At 44.8% G+C, this 20,214-nt stretch overlaps 1 protein-coding gene across 1 annotated transcript in view; it reads left to right on the top strand.

The window, feature by feature from the left end:
- The window catches only part of Chrna7 (cholinergic receptor nicotinic alpha 7 subunit), an 86,673-nt gene that overhangs the window by 31,466 nt on the left and 34,993 nt on the right, over positions 1 to 20,214 (top strand). The window contains exons 3-4 of the mRNA XM_042697471.1: positions 8,309 to 8,353; positions 15,003 to 15,112. Of these exons, the coding sequence (XP_042553405.1) occupies positions 8,309 to 8,353; positions 15,003 to 15,112 (155 nt within the window). The remainder of the gene's footprint in view (positions 1 to 8,308; positions 8,354 to 15,002; positions 15,113 to 20,214) is intronic.

Below are 20,214 nucleotides of genomic sequence, written 5' to 3'. Positions count from 1 at the left end.
AATGCAGGAAAAATTACTGCTTCTCAGTCTTGTTTATAGGGATATGAAGAGGGCTGAAGTTTTGGAGCAGGTTCTGGTGTGACATCATGTAATAGCTTAGTGAAGTGCACTGCACATTTAAAAATGCAACAAGAAGTTTGGAAGCCAGATGTGAGGGGTTCATGCTTGTAATTGTAGCTACTCAGGAGGCTGAGATCTGGGGCTCATGGTTCAAAGCCAGCTCAGGCAGGAAAGTCTGTGAAGCTCTTATTTCCAATGAACTACCAAAAAGCTGGAAGTGGAGCTGTGGCTTCAGCATTGGAGTGCTAGTCTTGAGCAGAAAAGCTCAGGGACAGCGCCTAGGCCCAGAGTTCATACCTTAGGACTGGCACCAAAAACAAAAGTTAAATATTTAGATATAAACATGTACTGAACGATTATGGCATCCCACAAAGATAGGCAAGTTTTTAGATATCAATTAAAATAAATTTAAATTAAGATAGTAAGGAAGCAGATAAATACATCCTGGCTTCTTATTTCATTTGCAGATCTTTTCTGTCAGGACACCTTTCTTCTAGGAGGTCAGATCTTTGATGGCCTTCTCATAGAAGAGCCTTCTGGAGGGTTCCTTGGGATAGCCTGGTATCTAGTCCACTTGAGCAGCTGGGCACGCTCTGTTTGTAAGACCTTCCTGGGGGTGTCTGGCTCTACTCCACATTTGCTTTTAGTAAGGTGACACATGCAGGCTTTGTGTATACAGAGTAGCAATGTCTGGCAGCTGTTAGTGTGGTTGATGGCTTTCTCTCCTCAAATCTTTCTGTCACCACTGTTGTCCAACTTGTGACATCCCCACTCAAGGGCTGCCTTCTTCTCTGTTAGGTTCCATTCTCGTGACCTCATGGATTTCAGTTCCTTCCAATCGAGAGCCTGAGATGGTGATCAGGAAGCATTTCTCTTAAGGAAAAGGAATCATGCTGCAGTTGGAAGAGTTGGCAGTGCATTTGACTTCATTCTAGCTCCCTGGAAAGAGATAGCTAGGTATGGGGGATGGAGTCTACACAGCGGGATCTAAATGGACACTGTGTGTGTGTGTGTGTGTGTGTGTGTGTGTGTGTGTGTATGTGTGTGTGTGTGTGTGTGTGTGTGTGTGTGTGTATGTGTGTGTGTGTGAAGAGCTTTCCCAGGAGATTGAAAGTAAGTATATATCTGTGAATTCTGCTATAAAGGAGGTTTCCAGAATCTTAGTAGAGAAATAGTAGAGCACCTTGGCCAAATCCTCAGCTATCCAGCCTGCTGGATAGCTGGCTAAAAAACAGATTACATCTGTCCATCTGTCCATCCACCCACTTATCCATCCACTTATCCATGTATTTATCCATCCACTCACCCATCCATCCACCCATCCATTCATTCAACCATCCAACCATCTGACCACTATGGAAATTACATGTTGATCTCTAGGCTTTTTAAGTCTGATTTCAGGAAGAATAAAAACACCGGACCATTGGCACATAGTACCAGTGACCATTGGCACATAGTACCAGTAACCATTGTACGTAAAAAGGCGATATTGAAATTCTCTAAGTCTTTTGAGTTGTGAATATATTCCCAAATTTAATTTTACATGTCTTTGTTCTGTTTGAATGCCTTTCTGTGAGCCTATATTACCTTGATCATAAAATTAAATTTGGAAAGACATCCACAATGCTCATTAAGAAGTACAAAAAAGTATGGTCATAGATTATCAAAAGGTTCAAATAGGTTACAAAATATATATGTGTGTGTGAGAGAGGGAGAGAGAGAAGACAGAGAAGAGGGAGAGGAAAAAGAGAGCAGAAGAGAGATAACAGAGGGAGGAAGGGAAAAGGAAGAGAGAGAGAGACAGGAAAGACATATAAGATGAACAAGAGAGAAGAGATGAGGAAAGAGACAGAGGAAGGTAGAGATACTACAAAAACATAACCTGCTTCAGAGGTAGTAATCAGCATTATGTTCATCATATCTTCTATGGCAAAGTGCTTGTTCATTTCTCACCCATTTTTTCTATTGGATTATCTACCTTTTCCTGATTGGTTCATATGAATTTGTTTCTTAATCTGGATACACGTCTTTGCCAGCTCTAATGGGGTGCTGACTCAGAGGAAATCACAGACCATCCGTTTATTGTCCTGTAATGGTAGGATGGAAATAGGGTGGATGAGATTAGATAAGTCATCCTTGCTGAAAACTATGGATTTATGTCATCCAGAGGTCGTTTCTGCAAACAAGGATTCAGACATGGCTAGATCTATTGCTCTGTGTTTTATTTTCTCAGCTTCTACCCAAATGCAGCAGAGGAAGGACAGAATCAACGAAGGAAGGAGGGAGAGAGGGAGGGAGGAAAGTAATGAGATCTCTGTACAATGTCATTGAGTAAGGTGTCCCCATAACTTCCAAAAGAATAATTGCTGTAGAAATGCAAGATAGTGTATTACCCATCATAGAAACAGTTGTACTCTAAATCAGGTGCCCAGTTATTTAGAAAGATGGATTTAAAAAGAAAAAAAGCCCATGGTGACATAAATCAAAGCCTGCTCCTCTCCTGCACGCCCAGATTTAAAAAAGAAAGGAATGAAGGGAGTGAGGCCAGTTGACACTGGGGTGCTGCGTTCTGCTTGACCTTCCGGCTCCATCCCGGGCTGTGTGTGATCCTTGTCTCTCCCGGAGCCCCTGGAGGCTGACAGGAGTCGTGTGTCTTGCAGGAGAGCTCTGTGGGCTCAGTGACAGATGCTAACATCACATGACCTTCCACCGATTGGACGGTCTCTCTCCCCTCGCCCCTCAGCTCCACGAAGCACTCGGCAGCTTTTTATCACTCCTGATTCTCAGGAGAGAGACCATGAAAAGCCACAGAAACAAGTACCTGCTGCTTGGAGCCTTGAGGGGCTTCTGCCTGCATGGCTTCTGCTCCTCTGTCAACCAAAAGTGCTGAAACCAGTTTCAAAGAGCTGTGAATGGACACTTCAGCACCCCTTACATTCATACGATGAAATCTTCATCTCCTTGAAGATGGGGTTCAGGAGGCAAGTCCTTAGGGGAGGGACGGGGATGTGAATGAGGCTAATGTCCTTAGAAAAGAGACGGATATCAAGTCAGACACAGGTGGCTCATGCCTATCATCCTAGCTGAGGCTGAGGTCTGAGGATGGTGGTTCAAAGCCAGCCCAGGCAGGAAAGTTCATGAGACGCTTATCTCCAGTTCACCACCAGAAAACCGGAAGTGATGCTGTGGCTCAAAGTGGTAGAGTGCTAGCTCTGAGCAAAAACAAAGTTCAGGGACAGTGTCCCAACCCTGAGTTCAAGCCTCACCACCAACCAACATGTATGCACACACACACACACAGACAGACAGACAGACAGACAGAGAGAAACCAGTAGATCTGTATTAATTCCCTTCTGCCCCGGTATATGAGAAGACACAGGGAGAAGATGACATTTATGAATGAGGAAGGCCTTCACCAGACACCATCATTCCTTCATGCCCCCCTCCCCCTTCCCCTCCCTCTCAGATATCCAGCACCTGTTGAGAAATCAATCGTGCCTCCGGGTTTATAGAGAGTCATAATGAGCCAAGAAGACCAAGCTACATGTCCGCACTGCCTGTCCACCTCTGCCCCCAGACCCCATTGGGTGCTGCTTCTCAGGGGCCTATGCTGTCATTTACCCAGAAACCACTGGGCCGAGGAGGGAAGTTTCATCCCCCCACCCCAAGAAGAATCCCAGTGTTTGGCCCGCGTGGCCTCGTGCTTGTGAGGGAAGGGGTGCAGAGGCCTCTTCCTCCGGATTCTGGTGTTATTAATGGGTTCGAGGCTGCTCAGGAGGCTGGCTTCAGCCTCTGCGCAACTACTTTCCTGAGGGAGGAACTGGCCCCCCAGGTGGGTCTGTGACCCAAGTGGGTCTCCCTTGCAAGTTCTGCTCTGCCCTGAATAAATGATCTTGTGTGAGAGGCCAGAGTGACAAGTGTGGACCACTCTCCATCTGCAGGCCCCTCAAACACAGGGGCTCTGTTGCTTCAGCGTTAGCTCTACAACTATTTCCTGCTTCAAAAGATCCTGCTCGTGAGGTAAGTGAAGCTCAGAGAGACAAAAGGCGCCTGTTTTCTCTCATATGAGGAAGCTAGATCTGAACTACACAGGACGTGATAAATTATGCAGGACTCTAGACAGTCACACACAGTGAGACCAATGAAGGATATTCTCAGGGGAAGAGCACAAAGACGCAAATGCCTATGTGCCTCTGACCATATGAAATAATATTTATCCGACTGAACTCCAAGAAATGGAAACAAGAGGTTTTATTTTCTTTGTTGTTGCTTTTATTTTCTGATCATCTTGTTTGTTCATTTATCTGTCTTTGGGAGGGTAAGGAGGGGGGACACAGAAATGGAGGGACAAAGAGTGAACAAATGCAGCCGTGGTACTCACTGGACACTATGTAGAAAATGAACAATACAACTTCAGGGGGGGGACAGGAGGGAAAAACGGGGAGACGGCAAGGGAAGGGGTCACACTGTTCCAATAGAATTGTACTCATGATCTGACTTAAGTAAATTGCAACCCCTCTGTACGTCATCTTTGTAACAGGAAAAAAAATCAGAACTGAACATTTAAAAGGAAGCAACAACAAAAAACACACCCCATCTTGATATATCTTATTTTGGAGAGAGGAGATATATTTTCTTCCTTGAACTAAATTGTAGTTCCTTTTGAACATCCTCCCTGGCTCAAGATCCCCTGGAACATTCTCAGATGTTTTTGCCTGGGTACGTTAGCCCTGCTGAGGGTTGAAGCTGACTGCTGGTTCTCGATGCAGAAGACTGACAAGAAGCAGGAGAGGGCCTTGGGGAGCCTGGCATGGGAGGATTCAGGAAAGGCTGCATCTGGGAAAGAAGTGTGTAGACAGTGGTGGGCAGGTGGTGGGCTTAACTGTTATCACCTTTCAAGCTCACTATTGTTGTGTGAGCTTTGAGGTAGGGTTGGGAATTGGACAGGAATACCCACTGTCCAGGGGACAAGTCTGTAGATGCTGGGCCTTACCTGAGGTCACAGACGACAGCAGTGTGGAGATAAGGTCACCTGGATGGGACTTTGGCAAGTAGGACTGTCACTGAGGGTCAAGGGGCAAAGGCTCAAGGCTGGGACCCATAGGTATTGTGAAAAGACCATACAGGCCAGGCTCTGGGGCTCATACCTGTAATCCTAGCAACTCAGGAGGCTGAGATCTAAGGATCATGGTTCAAAGCCAGCCTGGGCAGGAAAGTTTGTAAGACTTTTGTCTCCAATGAACCACCAGAAAACCAGAATTGGTGCTGTGGCTCAAAGTGGTAGAAAGCTAGCCTTGAGCAAAAGCGCTCAGGGACAGTGCCCAAGCCCTGAGTTCAAGTCTCAGGGCCGACCAAAAAACAAGCACAAAGGGTCATAGAGAATAAAAAGACACCAGCCCTTGTTAATCTGGGTAAAGTCCACCTCCCCATCAGCCTCCCTGAAGGGTCTTGCTTTTTCCTCTGTGACCCTGGTCTCTCTACTTAGAGACCCATTGCCATTATATGGTTTTGTCCTACCCCACCCCATCTCATGTTCCAAGAAGAGCTCAAGAGCAGTATTCCATTCCCTGTGTACATATGGGACTAGCATAGCGCTAGAGACTGGAGGTGCTCAGTAAATGTTGACGGAATGAATGAAAACTAGGTTGGATGAGAACTAGTTGCAGGGGTTACAGTATGATAGAGATTTGATTGTGTGTGTGAGAGAGAGAGGGGGGAAGGGAGGGGGAGAGAGAGAGAGAGAGAGAGAGAGAGAGAAAGAGAGAGAGAGAGAATACATTACATGCAGCAGGTGGATAGGAAGTGAGAGGTGACAGTGCTTGGCCAATGGGAGCTCCAGACTCGGGAGGGGAGGAGGGAGAGTCACGTGGAACATGGCAGCATCCTTCCACCGGCTTCCTCTGGGAGCCTCCACAGAGGCTCTCTCTGGCATCCCTACCCTGCCAGGTGGTGTCTGGCTGCTGCTTGTTGATTACAGTTTGAAACCGTGAGTTGGTCCCATGCTGCTATACCGGTGCAAAAACCCAGTGTCGTTCTAATGAGCTTTCTGTTCATTGGGATGGTGGAAAGAAGAAAGCCTTTTAATTAGATTGGTAATAATTGAGCTCCCAAACCACAGAAGCCTTTCTCTAGAGAGAAGACACAAATGTAGCTTAAAAAAAAAAAGACAGAAAGCAAAGACTCCTAAATGGAACCCTCGCTAATTCTAAGTCCATTAAAACAACAACGGCTTCTTAATAAGTTGTGGCAGCGGAGAGACATCCTGAAGAACTTAGCAACACTTCTCCATAATGTCAGAGACTGAAGCAAAACCAGAGTGTACCTGGGTGGGAAAATGGATGGCTCCATCAGAATCCTTTGCTCAGTACAGAGCACAGACAAATGTTAGCTTGAAAACTATTTCCTGCTTTAATAAAACATCTTGGTATGTCTTATTTTGGAAAAGGAGACATATTTCTTCCTCTAATTAAATCGTACTTGCTTTTGAACATATCCCTTGGCTCAGGACCTCTGGAACATTCTCCCGTGTTCCCTCTCCTGTCTGTGGGAATTACCCAAGCTTGCTCATTTCCTCTTCAGAGTGGGCAGCTAGATAAAGGGGGGCATCCCTGCCAACTCCTGATATGTTTGCCATGTATTTAAATTTTCACAAGGAGTAGCATTTAATTCTCATTTGCACCCCTGCCTGCAGACCACACCCTGGCAGATGCCGTGTGCTTTCTGCCCATTAGTGAGACAGGCCATGGAGTTCTTCCTGTAGTGACTCAAGGGCTCAGCTTCTGGGCAGGTCTTCATGAGGACATTTCATAGGTACATTTCTTGGACAGCATCAGTGGCTAATTTATAGAGTCCTTGAAGGTGGAATTGAGGTGCCAAGTGGAATAGCAGTGTTCTCAGTAGAATCATTGCATGAATTTCTCACAGTGTGTTTTCCATTGACTGTCCTAGGCTTGACTCCCCCAAGGCTGGTTGCATCTAAGTTGGGAGGAAAAGTTGGATTCGAGTCTACTTTAGGTAGTGTTTTAGTTAACTCTTCTAGCACTATGACAAATGACCCAGATAATCAAACTTATAAAGAGAAAAAGGTGTGCATTGGGCTCACAGTTTTGAACTTGCTGTCCATTGCTTTGGACTTGTTGTAGGCAGCACGTGATGGTGGAAACATGGGAAGTGAAGCAGCTTTCCTTCATGGCTAAGAAGCAATGGAGAAGAAAAGAAGGAGCTGCAGTTTCATTGTCTCTGTCAAGGCCTCACTACCAATGACCTAAAGACCTCTAAAAGAGGTGGAGCTTCTTCTACCATCACCCGATAGTGTTAGCTTGGCACCAAGCCTTTAACACATGGGTCTTTGGGAGACACTCAAGATCTAAACTTTAGCAGAGGGCCTTTTGTTTGCACAATGCCTGAGTTCCATGGATGGTCCACGGACATGACACCATGATAGATAGAGTGGCCACATTCAGATAGGTGTTGTGGAAATGTCGGAAAAGTGAGTTCTAGAATCAGAAGGATCCAAGGGTGAATGACTCTTTTGGAAAAGTGCCTGCCTTTCTGTTACCTGGATAAGGAGTTACCGTCCATGCATGGCAAGGTTTCCTGATAGAAGATGAGAGACAAAACAGCCCTAAGCCCTCAGGGCCAAGACACAACCATGATCCCCTCAGTAAATACCCTTGGGACATGATGGGCAGCCATGTCCCAAAGGAATGCCATGCCTCTTTTTCGGGGGGAAGGAAAGCATATAATACATTTGTTGAGAAGGATATAAATTCTAGTCATAAACTCAACTGCAAAAAATTGGAATTGCACTCAATTTTTTAAAGTATATAAATTATAGAAAAAGAAGGAGGAGGAGGAAGAGGAAATAGAGAAGGAGGAGGAAGAGAAGGAGGAGGAGGAGGAGGAGGAGGGAAGGGGAGGAAAGAGAAAAATAGTCAGGTCCTGAGCAGACATCATTTCTAGATGCTAGGGCTGTTTGATTTTAATTTTCTTCTTTATTCTTTGCCGTCCTTTGTAAGTGCTCGATAATAAATGTGTAGTACTTTGGAATAAATAGAAAAAGTTCAACCCTGGGGAAACGCTGCTGGAATATATTTGGAAGTTCTTGGAGCATTCCAATTTCCACACATAACAATGATCCCAGTAGTCAGATTCCTACATGAATAATTATATCATGCCTCCCTTTGTAGAGCACATAAACCACGTTTATGCTGCTGGTATTTATTTATTTATTTATTTTGCTTTGAAGGATGAGAAGAACCAAGTTTTAACCACCAACATCTGGCTGCAAATGGTAAGTGAAACAGAATGCCTCCCGTCTGCCCCCCCCCCCGCCCCCCGCCTCTGGTCTGTTCTTGCCTCTGGTTTGTTCGTGTTTCTGGTTTGTTCTTGCCTCTGGTCTGCTCAATGCTTGCTTCTGAGATTCAAGGTCAAGAAGGCAAGGAGCTGGCCCACCAGCCCCTTGATGCCACATGTTCCAATCATAAATACTGGGGACATGACATCACAGACTTACCACAGTGAATCCACAAAGACCTGTAGGTGGTTGAAAACAAACATCAGGGCTTGGTGCAAGTGGATATCCTAACTGCTGTGTGTGTGTGAGTTGGGGACATTCCAAAACCATGTCATGTTAAGACAAATCATAACATGCAGGGCTGCACGTCAGTGAGCACAACCTGTCCTGTAGCTGTTCCCTGGGACCCAGCGGCAGTTGCCTGGTGCTCCGGATCCTTCTCATGGTGGGTTAGAATCAGAATGTGGGTTCCTAAGCCGGAAGCCTTTGCTGTTGTTTCCTCAGGCAACTCCTGTGAGAAGCTTGGAGGGCTATAGAGGTTGGGCATCCCTAATCCCCAAATCCATCATCTGAAATGCTCCGAAATCCGTAATCAATACTCGCGTAGGAATATTGATTGCCAGCCTGCCACTCAAAAGATTTCCGATTTCTTGGAGTATTCCAGATTTTAGATTTGGGGAATCTTTTTTTTTTTTTTACATTAGGGATGCTCAGCCAGTAAAGTCTATGCAAATATTTCAACATCCATAAAAAAATCACCCAAATATGAAACATTTCTGACCCAGTAAGGGCATCTCAGCCTGAATGCTTGGATTTTTTGTTTTGCTTTGTTTTTACTTTACTTTCATGATTCTATTCTAAATTTAATTAACTGGGAAGGATGCCACACTCATCAAATGGAAACGATGGGAATTCGAACACAAAACTGCCCTTTCCTATTTCAGGTAGACTCTAATTACCATAATAATTCTATGTTCATGTCATTCATTTAAGATCCATATAAAGTAAATCTTTCTTTGGTTATCAGGTGTTATACACAGTTGCTTTTTCTCTTTGTACCTGCCTTTCTTGCTTGCTTATTTTACTCTTCTTTTTTTTTTTTGAGACAGGGTCTTGCTATGTAGCTCGGGCTGACCTCACACATGATTGTCCTGCCTCAGACTCTGGTGTGCTGGGATTATAAGTGTGCACTACTACAGCCATTGTGCACCTGCACCTGTAATCCAGTTCTCCTTTAGGATTTGTCCTGTCTGTCCAGTTGCAAATAATTTAATACTTGTCAATCTTTCATTCATGTGCCCCATCTTGGTTTTTTTCTCCCCTCAAATGTTATTTATAGCCGGTCGCTGGTGGCTTACGCCTGTCATCCTAGCTGCTCAGGAGGCTGAGATCTGAGGATCATGGTTCAAAGCCAGCCTGGGCAGGAAAGTCCGTGAGACTCTTATCTCTAATAAACCACTCAGAAAACCGAAAGTGGTGCCGTGGCTCAAGTGGTAGAGCACTCACCTTGAGCTGAAGAGCTGAGGGACAGCACCCAGCCCCAGAGTTCAAGCCCCACAACTGACAAAATTTTTTTTTAAGTATTTAAATAAAAACAATTCTTTCAAGCCAAGCACAATGGCTCAGGCCCATCATCTCGGTCATTTGGGGGGAAGAGGTTGGGCTGAGGCCCAAATGGGCCAACACATTAACGAGACTCTGTCTCAGTCAATGAACTGCACATGATGTTGGATCACAGTCTGAAGGCTGGATCCAGGCAAAATCATAAGACCTTTCCTTGAAAAATAACTAAAGCAAAACAGCATGTGGAAGGTATGACTACAGTGGTAAAGCATTTGTCCTGAGTTCAAACCCCAGGGCTGCCAAAAAAAAAAATACCCAAACACCATATTTTTCCCTCAGGCTAGAAGGATTTTCATATTTTTTCTTGTGGGCTGATTGAAGATTGCTGTTATGGCTAACATAATTCACCAAGGTGACAGAGATTATAAACTTAGTACATAAATCATTAAACACTTTTTAATTGGAAATCCGTGCTTGTGTCAACCACAGTTAATTTACATACCCACAGGTGATTATTTTTTATTTCTAGAAATTAAAGGACAATAAAATTGTCACCTACCAGCTCTACTACAGTTTTATTCATAGACCCAGCAACATGTGGAGTCAGTAATGAGGGATTTTGTTAAAGCAATGTTATTCAGTTCTTTGAATTTTTTCCAGATGATATGCTAGGAACAATGGTGTTTTCTTCAAGTGTCTCGGGCTGACAACTTGATTGGTTTCCCCTTCATTTTTGTTGAAAGCAAAAAATTGGAAAAAAAAATAAACCCATCTCACCTGGCTGGGTGTGGTGGTGTCCACCTGTAATATCAGCACTCAGAAGGTTAAGGAAGAAGGATGGTGAGCTTGGGCTACTGAGTGAGACATTGTCTCACATGAATGTGCAACAAACATACCAAAACTGCACTTTGCAAGTGTCCATCACATAATTTTTGTAGTCATTCTCACACATTGATATTGGGGTTGGACCCGAGTTTGGTTCTTTTTTTTTTTTTTTTAATTTGAGAACATACTGTACAATTACATGGGTTACAATTACATGGGCAGGATAATGCATACATTTCTTACCAAGCATTGCAGCCTCCTCCTTTGTTTACCCTTCACCTCCCTTCCCAGCCTCCCCCCTCCACCCAATCATACCCCCCCCCCCCCACCGACATTGTAAAGCTGGTTTTGACATGACATTTTGTACTTCTCATTGTTGCAACAGGTCCACCTGAATCCGAGTTTGGTTCTTGAGTCTTTGCCCAGAGATAAAACATGAAGGAAAGCCAGACAACTAGTAGCTCATCCTACCTACTCGGGAGGCTGAGATCTGAGGATTACAGTTTGAAGTTAGTCTTGACAGGGAAGTCTGTGTGACCTTCATCTCCACTTAACCACCAAAAAGCCAGAAGTGAAGCTTTGGCTCAAGTGGTAGAACACTAACCTTGAGCAAAAAGCTCAGAGGTAGGGCCTTCCTGGGCCCTGAATTCAAGCCCTAGGACCAACACACACACACACACACACACACACACACACACACACACACACACACACACACACACCTTACTGACCTACTCAGTCCACATTTGGGAGCACCTGCTATGTAGATATGTGAAGGTATCTGAAAATCTAAAACCTTTACCCCCTTTCACGCATTTACAATAAGGCCTTGTAATGAACTCATTTAAAGAAAGGTTAACCACTAAGAGATAATAAACGTTTAAGGAGATGCAAAGGCTAATTAGTGTGATTATTTCACATTATATTATATCTTGAATTATCTCACTAAACTCATACATATGTATAATAAGGGTCAATTTAAAGAAAATTAAGTCAGAAAAAGTAAAGAGGTGAACACAGGAAGGGCATGGGGTCCCCAGAACTAGAGCAAGGGTTCAGCTTGCGGGTGGACTCAGGGTGTCACAGTGCTCTAGGAAAATGGGAGGCAAGGAAATGCCCAGAATCTTCTAAACAGGAAGATTGTTCCATGTCCCAGCCTTAGCTGATGTTTGAATAAGCCAAATTCTTTATGAAGCTGGCTGATAGCATTGATCTGGAATATTCTTGTCCCCACTCCTGCATTGTGTGTGTGTGTGTGATTGCACATGTGTGTGCTGGTACTAGGACTTGAACTCGGGGGCCTCACACACTCTAATCTGCCTTCCTTTCCTTTCTTTTCCTTTCCCTCCCTTCCCTTTCTTTCTTTCCTCCCTTCCCTTCCCTCTTTCCTTCCCTCCCTCCCTTCCTTTCCTTCCTTCCTTCCTTCCTTGCTTCCTTCCTTCCTTCCTTCCTTCCTTCCTTCCTTCCTTCCTTCCTTCCTTCCTCCCTCCCTTCCTACCTCCCTCCCTTCCTCCTTCCCTTCCTTCCTTCCTCCCTTCTTCCCTTCCTCCTTTCCTTCCTTCCTCCTCTCCTCTCCTCTTCTTTATTTTATTTTTGTTCTGTTTATGGGATCCTGAGCTTGAACTGAGGGCCCAGGAGCTGTTCCTGAACATTTGTGCCCAAGGCCAGTGCTCTACCACTGAAGCCACAACTCCATTTCTGACTTTTAGTGATTGGTCAGAGAGAAAAGTCTCATGGACTTTCCTGCCTCCGTTGGTTGGCTTCAAACTGTGATGCACAGATCTCAGCCTCTGAGTAGCTAGGATTGCAGGCATGAGCCACTGGCTCCTGTCTTGCCTTGCTTTCCTGATTATAGTTGGTATTCTATCACTTGAGTCAGGCTTCCAATCCAGTGTCGTGCTGGTTATTTGGGAGATGGAGTTTCATGAGCTTTTCTCCCTAGGTTGGCCTTGACCAGTGATTCTCCAGGTCTCAGCCCCCTGAATAGCTATGATTACAGGCATTCCCAGAAGCTTGAGTTTAGAACAAAGCAAATAAACCTGAGCCTCTGTGCCCTGCCCGAGCCCTACATTTCAAGAGTGACAACCCTGGTGTCTTAGGTGGCCAAAATGTGGACACAGGGGTTCACAGGTATCCCCAAGGGAGCCATAGACGCTCCCCTGGGGCTGTTTAGAAAGAGGCATGTATTAATTTTTGGTCTTGCATCCTTTGGCCTGGTGATCAGCCTGGCCTGCCCCTGCCCGAGTGAAAACACAGGCAAGAAGCAAAGAAGCTCAATTTTGAATTTGAACAGGGCCGGGTTCCAGGAAGCAGAAATGAGGGCAGGAGGCGGGATAGTCAGAGAAGAATTCCCCACCCTGGCTTTTCTACTCCCTTCCATTTCTTGCTGCTAATTTCCACATAGGAAAATCTGAACCAACAGAATCTCCTCTCCAGAGTATTTAAACTTTGAGGTCTTTTTTTTTTCCTTTTTGGGCTATGCCACTCAGAATGAAAGGCAGAGAAGTAAGAAGAATGGTGGGGGGGGGGGTAAAGAAATGGAATTCTCTTTGACATGTTGATTTTATCTTTTTTTTTTCTTCGCCCAGTTGTCCTTGATTCTTCTAGCTTGCAGAAGCTGAGTTGCCAATCTTGCCACTTACCTCTGGCCTCCCCTCAGAGGGAGCAGCCAGTGATGGATTTTCTGGGAGTAGAGAGGGCCTGTCAGATATGATCTGATTTAATGTATGATAACGAATGACAGGAACCATTTCTCTTTCTGAACAGACATTGCAGCCATTCAGAGATTTGCATTAACTATTTTTTAAAAATCTCCCTTCTATTCTTTTGGAATATTGACGATTTTCTCTGTCGTTGGATGTCCTAGCCTTCCTTTATTTATTGTCTATTTTTAACCTCCTCATTGTAATTATGGCACTAATAGCATTCGCATCCAAGAAGATTAGATTGTACAACCCTAATTGTTGCTGAACTGTTTCCTTTTTTAAAAATTTCTGCATTTATTCTCTCCAACGCATGGAAGTGACCGCTCATAACATTAGCAGGCCTGGGCTGCGAGGGTGCTGCTAGCATCGGGGTGGGCATAGGTGAGTCAGCCGCCATGTCTGGCTAAGAGAAGGAAGCGTTTGGAGTCAGGATGGAGGAGGCTCACTTTCCTCCTTTCAGGTCAAAATGGTTGATTGGAAGAATTTTCAAATAAATGGTTAGATGTTGATTTCTGACACCAAATATGCGGTGTCTTCTATGGTAACCAATCTTATTTTGTTATGTGGGCCAGTACTGGAGCTTGAACTCAGGGCCTGGGTTCACTCACTTGCTAGCTTGATCGCTTCCTTCCTTCGTTCCTTCCTTCTTTTTCCTTCCTTCCCTCCATTTCCTTCCTTCTCTTCATGCCTCCCTCCTCTCTCCCCTCTTTCTTTCTTCATGGGGCTTGAACTCTGGGCCTGGGTGCTGTCCCTCAGCTCTTCAGCTCAAGGCGAGTGCCTACCATCAGCAGTGCCGTTTTCTGGTGGTTTATTGGAGATAAAAATCTCACAGACTTTTTCTGCCCAGGCTGGCTTTGAACTGCGATCCTCTGATCTCAGCCTCCTGAGTAGCTAGGATGACAGATGTGAGCCACTGACACTGGTGAATGGTCCTTTCTTTGACAAAGGTCATCGGGAACCTAAAGTAAGACTTGGTTCTAAGGCCACAGGCTTGTGAAGATCTCTGGAGTCCTGGGCTGTTCTCCGTTTTCCCCTACTCTACCTCTCATGGCCAAGGCCATGGTGCCTCCTCCAAGCTCACATCTCAAATTGGGCTTCTAGAAGTTTCTTGAGGTTTCTCTTGCAGTTCACAGAAAAATGGAATTCATTTCTACAGCCTGGAATAAAGTGAATTTTATTTGTTCAAAATCTCCTCATAATGAAAATTTAGAAAGCACCACAGTCACTCATTTGGCAAGGAAAACCTATTACTTCAGCAGGAGAGGACCCAGAGGTGTACAGAGGCTTAGCATTAGCTTTGGTGCTTGTCATCCAAAGGTGGCTAACAGTGACAGCAAAGGCTTTAAGTGTCATTTTTATGCTATTCATGCTCATTTCAAAAGGGATTATTTAATTCCCATTTTCCTTATATTTTATAGATAACGGCTCAGTTATGTAAATAAATGTCTGGAAGTCTTTTTGACTTTGAACTAGCCTAAAAATAGTCTCTTACAAGAAACAGAAGTAAGCCAGGAAGCAAAATGCTACTAATGGCGGTTGTCTCTGTGTGTCAGTCTTGGACAGATCACTATTTGCAGTGGAATATGTCAGAATATCCAGGCGTGAAGAACGTGCATTTCCCTGATGGCCAGATTTGGAAACCAGATATTCTTCTGTATAACAGGTAAGCCTATTGGATCCATAGAAGGCAAATGATTTTATGCTTGCATATAAGTATCAATCATATATGAATATTGTATCAAACACTGGCCATATCATCTATCCTGTCTGTCTCTCTGTCTGTCTATCTATCTGTCTGTCTAGCTATCTTTTTTTGGTTCCAGTACTTGGGCTTAAACTTAGGGCATCCATGGTTTTCTACCATTTGAGCCACAACTCTACTTCTACTATTTTACTGTTGGAAATTGGAATTGAAAGTCTCATGGAGTTTCCTGCCCAAGTTGGCTTCGAATTGTGATCTTCAGATTTCAGCCTCCTCAGGAGCTAGGATCACAGGCATGAGCCACCTGCACCTGGCTTATTATAATTTGGAACCATTGTTCCCTGGAAGGCTTTCGAAGGGACCAGGCTTTTGGGAAGCAGCTTTGTCTCCCTCTGCTGGTACTTTCCATGTTTGCATTCAAGCTTGAGTTCTATACATTGCCTGAAATGACCCTATATGAGGTACATAAGGGTTTTGTCTGCTTTGTTGGGTGCTGTGAATGCAGCAATCTACAGTCTACAGCAGAAGGGGCTCAACAAGGGGTGCTCAGCTGTACTCCACAATCTAGACCTAGGATCTCCTTTGAGTTGCTCTATATTTGTGCTTTGGGAGAATTCTGTTTGGAACCAGGGCTGAGTTTCAAGAACACTAACTGCTCAAAGAAGCATGCTGACCAAATTCTTTACAATTTTCCATGGTCATGTAATATCAATAGACACCCATGTTGTTTACAATAGTCTTTTCCCCTGAGGGCAAGAAATAAGAGATTGATTCATGAGTTAGTCAAGGCAGTTGGTACACACACACACACACACACACACACAAATAGCAAGTATCTAGGCAGGGTATTTTTCTAGAAGCAATGAAATGTCTATGCCAAACCACATAGTTAAGTAAAGGAGTCTAGAGAAACTCTTCTCTATTCTGAATGGTGATGACCAGATTAATATAAAGGAATGTGTAATCACTACAGATGGCTGCTGTCTGTACTTCTGTCTGGGGAGAGCGAGCCAGGAGCCTGAGCTTCTCTGACTCAGAGAAGAATGTGAACACATCCCACTGCCCATGGGGGCCAGTCTAAGATCCCAAGAACCCTTGGATCTGCCAATATGTCCATCCTGTACTTTGTACAGCCCAAAGTCGAGACAATCCGCTTTCTTACACCCGAGTTGCCATTTGAGCCATCCTTCCTTGGAGTGACTGGGTCTTTTCTGTAGAAGAAATATCTTCTTCTCCTTTGCTGTCACTTGTTTCTGAAATAAAACAAGCCGAGCATTGAGAAAAGCTCAGAGTCGGAGTAAGTGATCCTTGCTTGAATAGATGAAGCCTAGGAGATTACTAGGGTGGACTGCATCTCATCCGATGTTTCCTGGGAGGTTTGGGTTGGATTGTTGGAGTTGCTGTAACAGAGGTGGTGTACCACAGAGCATTACCGACATACATTTATTTGCTCACAGATCTAGAGGCCAGAGAATCTGAGATCTGGGTTTCTCGGTCTTCTGGCTGTACTTCCACATGACCCTTTCTGATTGCATTTCTGTATCTTAATCTCTTCTTCAAGGACACCAGTCAGATTGGACTAAGTGACCACAGCCTGGTGAGGTCACCTGATTTCATTATTCCTTTAGAGGCTCTCTCTCCAAAGACAGCCTCCTTCTGAGGTCCTGGAGGTAAGAATGTTAACCTGTGACTATGGAGAGAAGGCAATTGCGAGCTTCTCAACGGGCCTCCGAGTTGCCTGTGTAAAAGCAAGTGGTTAGAGGAGAATTTCTAACCTGGATATACAGTTACTCTAAGTATAAGCTTTTGCCATCATATCTATTCTCTCTACAGCCTTTAGGTCTTAGCTTTCCCCTTTGCCAAGGGTGGAAGGTGCCAGCTTCCACAGAGTTGGGAAGGGCAGATCTGTGGCTGTGTGGGACAGTCATAGCATGATTCTTGGCAGATACCAATGTTGAGAAAGGCAGCTGTGTTTCAAGGTGTCATGATGCAGGTTTCCACTTTGAGGTAGATGACAATTTCACTATTTTAGAAGAAGAGCTATTCTTCCTCATTCCCAGTTTATGTCCTTTGTCTCCGATCAAGAATAAATGTGATATCATGGGAGAATCTCAGGAATGAGGCCAGAAGGAATGGGTTGTATATGTATGTGTAAGATGATTGACTCCAAAACGTAAACGGTTTGATGATCTCAACATTCTGGCTAATGGAGAGTTACTAATTTTTTTCCTATAGAATTAAATTTTCAAGGAACAACGATACAACAGTCTCTTCCTGTTGTACGACACCAAGAAATAATGCCACCCGCTCTGTGCCTGGTCCAATTGTGATGGCCCAGGAAATGTTCCCCTTGTAGCTCCTCTATACTTCCAGTTGATTTTTCTCTCTGTGTCCTTGTGCATCAGACTCTTTTATGGAGCCTGCTGAGGCTGTCTTGGTTGCTGTTTTAGTTTTTCTGAGTAGAGGGACATCGAACCTGTTTCTCCTTTCGTTTTTCTGGGTTCCTGGGACATGAAACCTGTCTTCGTTTCTGCTTTAGTCTTTCTGATTAGTGGGACATAGAATTTGTTTCCTGATGGAACTACTACATCTGTGACTTGCCTGCCCGAGGAAGCACAGTTTGGAATGAGCAAGATCAGCACACTATGTAAGCTGGCTTAGCGTAAAGCTATCCTCATGATGCGGTGGGCTGACTGGGCCCCACGTGACCAATTCTCTGCACCCTGTGAACCCTACACCCCTCAGGCCCTGATGCTTGCCACCAGGGCTGGAGGGCTGATAGAGATGCTGACTGTGTCTGGGAGTTTAGCCAGAGTTGAGGAAGGGAACCACTTAGATGGTCTATCCTTTGCACAGTGCAGGTGTCCCCAGCCTGGCCACTTGGGATGCTTTGAGAAGAAACAATGTATATGTGTTTGTGGGGGGGGGGTGCTGCCAGGCAGTTTAGGCACTGAGCTTGGGAGTCCCAGTATAGCTTTCCCTCTCATTTGATTGGTCAGTGTAGGGTCCAGGGGAGGGACTGTCAGCCCTGCCTTTCTTCAGGGCACTCAGGGAAGGACAGGAAGACACTCTCAGAGAAGACCAGCTACCTCAGGAAGTCAGACTATGATGGTGGTGGTGGTGATGGTAGGGCAAAACGAAAGACCAGCAGGCAAGCATGATGAAGATACTGGCTACACGGAGTATTCAGCACTCTGAAGTTGGTCAGAGTGAGGGGATGAGGAGGCCAGTTGCGGGTTACAAATGTGGACTCATGATGCCTCACCTTGCAAGGCCCCCAAATACGGGTGGAGACACCCACCCAGTGTCTATGCTTGCCCACCCTTCCCCAGACCCACAGCTGTGTCAGTCCATTCATTGGCACGCCCTGACTTCTTTCCCATGGTGGGTGTTTCCTTGGGTTGCTCCCCACTGGGTGAAAATTGATCTCCCCTCTTTTCCTCTCTCAGTAACTCTCTCTCAGAGAACCTAGAGAACCCTTTAATACATATTTTTGCACAGATGACATAGAGGAAGGGAAGGGAGAGGGGACATAGAGGAAGAGAAGGTAGGGGAAAAATGGAGGAATGGAAGGAGGGAGGGAGGGAGCATACAGGAATGACTTAGGAGAAGGAAAAACCAAGAGTTGGACCTGCCAGAGAAAGAAATCATATTGGCAACTCAGAAAATATTCAACTGTAAAATCGTCCCCGCATGACCCCTTAAAATAGCAGGTAAAACCTTGTCCTTACTAAGAGCCTGACCTGATATTCTGTATACATGGGGATCTTAAGAGATGTGAGTTTAATATTTCCTGCCAGCTTCCAAGTAGGCCATGTGAACACTGAGTGCAACCCATAGGTTCATTAGTGGATCATTAATATCATTAATATTAATACCCTCAAACCCCTCAAGGAAAAGGGTTAAAATGTCGTGAGCCACATTTTTTTCCTTAAGGGCATTGATTGTCTCTGGCAATGTCACACAAACACATCTCCTATTTCTCACTGCCATCCGTTTGCTCTTGGTGCCCACGTGTGAGACACTAATGGTTTTATTTTTGAGGTTTTTTTTTTGAGATGGAATGCATTTTCTGTGCTTTTGAAGAGGCTGGGGCATTGCAAAATAGCTATCTCTGCATCATTTCTGAAATGGGCTACTGTATTTCCTTGATGGATGGAGAACCCGTTCTGTGTTGTCGGCCAGCTGGCCAGGCTGCTTTGAGGAGAGGATGGGCATTCATTAAAAAAAAAAAAAAAAAGGAAAAAGCTTTATCCAGTGCCAAGCCCAGAAGTTTCTCCATCACTTAATTCTGCCTCACTTGAAGGCTTCCGATCAAGGATTTTTCTGCACACCATTTTGTTCAAAGTGAGTAGCAATTATGGACGGCGTGTCCTGACTGCTGCCCCTGCTTTCAAAGGAGTTAAAAGCCTTGCTGGAGTCAAAAGACAGGAGAGACATCTGAATCCTGGCAGTAGCAGGTGACCACCTCGAGCTTCTGTGGGCTTCTTTGCTTTTGGGGATGCTTGGTCCTGTAATGGTAATAATAATAATATATTCTTTTTTGTAGTACTGGGGTTTGAACTCAAGGCTCTGCAGGTATTATACTGTCCGAAAGAGCTTTAGGTCCTCTTTGCTCAGGTTGTTGTTGAGATAGGGTCTCGCCTGGATCATGATCCCCCTATTTCAGCTTTTTAGTGTAGCTTGGATAGCAGAATCAAACCACTATGCCCATCTTTCTTTTTTCCTGTTGAAATACAATATGAACTCTTTGTGTCTGGACTGGCCTTGGAGATTCTTGATCTTCCTGATCACAGCCTCCCAAATAGCCAGTATTATAGAAGTCAGTCACCACCCCGGTCTAGAAATCAGTTTGGATGAGCACCGTTGAGAAACAACATGGAGTATGAACCACCCCTTTCACACTGTGCAAAAGCTAGGCTACCTTTGCACATCGGCAGATTGCTGTCTTTCCCGTGAACCTGAAGATGACACAGTGTGTGCCGGACAACGTGGGGGTGAATTCTGCAGGCTCCAGCCTGGAAAGAGCTCTCAATCTCGCTCATTAGTGAGGTGCCAGTGAG

This window comes from Dipodomys spectabilis, unplaced genomic scaffold (assembly GCF_019054845.1).
Source record: "Dipodomys spectabilis isolate Male_0828 unplaced genomic scaffold, ASM1905484v1 ptg000219l, whole genome shotgun sequence".
Classification (NCBI taxonomy): domain Eukaryota; kingdom Metazoa; phylum Chordata; class Mammalia; order Rodentia; family Heteromyidae; genus Dipodomys; species Dipodomys spectabilis.
The sequence above is the reverse complement of the archived record's forward strand: the minus strand, read 5'-3'. Positions and strand labels throughout refer to the sequence as shown.